This window comes from Plasmodium knowlesi, assembly GCF_000006355.2.
Source record: "Plasmodium knowlesi strain H genome assembly, chromosome: 12".
In the NCBI taxonomy this organism is placed as follows: domain Eukaryota; phylum Apicomplexa; class Aconoidasida; order Haemosporida; family Plasmodiidae; genus Plasmodium; species Plasmodium knowlesi.
Window position 1 is genome coordinate 2,130,812 of NC_011913.2, and position 3,186 is coordinate 2,133,997.

Sequence of the window (3,186 nt, forward strand, 5' to 3'; positions counted from 1 at the left end):
CTAACATAACCAACATACTAACACAACCAACACAACCAACATACTAACATAACCAACATACTAACACAACACAACATACTAACATAACCAACATACTAACATAACCAACATACTAACATAACCAACATACTAACACAACCAACATACTAACACAACCGAACATACTATCACAACCAACATACTAACATAACCAACATACTAACACGAACCAACATACTAACACAACCAACACAACCAACATACAACCAACATACTACATACACAAAGAAAAGAAAAAAAAAAAAAAAAGGAAAGGACATATATATACATATATACATATGTATATATGTATATATGCATATATGTATACATGTATATGTATATATATATGTATACACATATGTGTATACATATGTGTATACATATACATATATTTTTTTCTTTCTTTTTTTTTTCTTCTCTTATGATCAGAGTGAAATAAAGAATGTTGTTGAAGAGGAATTAAAGAAGCTTCTTGAAGAAATGTCTAAGAAGAATGATGATTCAGCACTTAAGCAATACTGCGACAACGTCGGTTCGAAGTCAAAGGACACACCAGGAGAAAAAAAAGCAAAGCAAAAAGCTTGTAAGCTTTTTGCTTCAGGTTTAAAACACATTTCTCAAATTAGAGACGATCAGACCAAGAATGATGGACCACTTAAAAGGACTATGATGTGCGCAGCACTTAATCTTTATGCTGATCAATTAATTTCAAAATCAACAGATCAATGTCCCCTAGATAATAAAAAATTAGAAGAGGCAATAAAATTCGCTTTTGATCATAATAGTAATGCCACTAAGAATGGAGCAAATTCATGCCCAGCTGGTAGTACTAATTCTTGTTTTGAATGCAAGAGGCAAGACAGTAGCACTTTTGGCTCTTGCCAAATTGGCAAGGATAAAAAAGACAAAGTAAAGCCCCAATTGGAGTCATTGCTCGAAAAAAACGACCAATCCAACCCCAACAACAACCAGGAAAAAACACTAGAGAAAATAAATAAAATAGAATCTTTCTGTACTCAAGTCCAATGTGCAATCAAACAACACTACAGAACCAAAAAAGGACAAACAATTGCAAATGGAACAGAACCATCTTGGGTAAGCGAATCCATATCAATAATATCGACAACATATATGTTTATATATATATATATATATATATATATATATATTCATATATATATGTATATGTATATATGTATATGTATATATGTATATGTATATATATGTATATATGTATATGTATATATGTATATGTATATATGTATATGTATATATGTATATGTATATATATGTATATATGTATATGTATATGTATACACATATGTGTATACATATGTGTATACATATACATATATATTTTTTTTTCTCTTTCTTTTCTTCTTTTATGATCAGGGCGACATCGAAGGTGATGCCAAGGATGCATTAAAGCAACTTCTAGAACAAATGACGAAGGGTCAGACTGAATCGGACATTGCCGAATACTGCAAAAACGACGAGGAATGGAATAAACTTGGCCATAAGGAAAAACATACAAATAAAGCAGCTTGTTTATTTTTTGCTGCAGGGTTAAAGCACATTTATGACCAAAAGAAGGGCCATGTTAATGGCCCATCGTTTGAACAAACGATGGGTTGTTTATTTCTTAAAGAATATGCAAAACAATTGAAAGTAATGGCAGAAGAACAAAAAAAGTATAAGGTACATCCTAATTGTAGCGTAGATTCGGGCATAGAATATGCTTTTAGCAAAAGTAAAAACATTATGGAGAAAGCAAAGCCTCCATGCGAGAAGAATGTTCCTAATTCTTGTTTTGAGTGCACACAAAACGACGATTATGGAACTTGCTTCATTGGCGCTGAGAAAGTACAAGGCAAAGTTGAACCTTTGTTCAAAGACAATGACCAAAACAAAAAGCATATGGAAGAAACATTAGAGAATACACTTTGTCCCATCCTTCTTACGGATCTCCTTACCCCTTTTCTTCCTTTGGCTCCTGTCTCTATTGGTCTTTCTGCTATGGCTTATTACCTTTGGAAGGTAAGATAAAAAAAAAAAAAAAAGAAAAAAATTAATAGGAAAAAAAATTTTTTTAATGGTTAAAAGGAAAAAAAAAATTTTTTTCCTTTTAATAATTAATTTTGTCCATTAAAATTTTTTTTTCTTTTTTTTTTTTAACCATTAAAAATTTTTTTTTCCTTTTAACAATTAATTTTGTCCATTAAAATATATATATATATATTTTTTTATTAATTTTTTTTTTTTTTTTTTTTTTTTTTTGTAGTATTTTGGTCCCCTTGGTAAAGGAGGAGCACGTTTCCGAAGATCTCCTGCTGATATTCCTGGTCCATCAGTACAAGAACAAGTCCTCGATCATGTGGAAGAAGCTGGTCCACATGAATATCGATTGGTGAAGGAACGAAAACCTCGTTCTGCTCCAACGAGAACGAAACGTTCTGGTCCCGTGAATCGTCGCACGATTATTGAAATTCATTTTGAAGTGTTGGATGAATGTCAAAAAGGCGACACACAATTGAACCAGAAGGATTTTCTGGAACTTTTGGTTCAAGAGTTCATGGGATCGGAATTAATGGAAGAAGAACAGGTTCCTAAGGAAGAGCTTTTTATGGAAGGCGTTCCTATGGAAAGTATTCCTTTGGAACGTGTTCCAAGTTTAGGTTCCGTGTTTATGGTTTAGGGGGTTATGTTTCATGGTTTAGGGTTCACAGTTTAGGGTTTACAGTTTAGGGTTCACAGTTTAGGGTTCACAGTTTAGGGTTCACAGTTTAGGGTTCACAATTTAGGGTTCACAATTTAGGGTTCACAGTTTAGGGTTCACAATTTAGGGTTCACAGTTTAGGGTTCACAATTTAGGGTTCACAGTTTAGGGTTTATTGTTTTAGATGAAGGATATTGGTTTCATACCCCTTTTTGTCCTTTTTTAATTATGTGATAAAAAGACATAAGGAGTTTGAATATTCATGTTATTTCTTAATTTTTTATGCCCTTTTTTGGTTTTTTTTTTGGTGAAAGGACACCTTTTCTTTATAGAAAAAAAAAAAAAAAAACATTCTTCTTTTTTTTTGAAGAACACACATTCTTTTTTTTTTTTTTTTGCTTGCGAAAAATATTTTTTCTTCTTCTTTTTTTTTTTTTTTTTTTTTCCTT

At 31.5% G+C, this 3,186-nt stretch overlaps 1 protein-coding gene across 1 annotated transcript; it reads left to right on the forward strand.

Annotated features, from left to right (window-relative positions):
• Window positions 1–450: 450 nt before the first annotated feature.
• Window positions 451–2,716, forward strand: PKNH_1247300 (SICAvar, type I (fragment); the record flags this gene model as incomplete). The annotated part of the gene is made up of 3 exons (XM_002259776.1): window positions 451–1,116; window positions 1,414–2,058; window positions 2,303–2,716. Coding segments are annotated over 3 exons (1,725 nt in total), but the record flags the coding sequence as incomplete, so codon positions are not given.
• Between the last annotated feature and the right edge of the window lie 470 nt (window positions 2,717–3,186).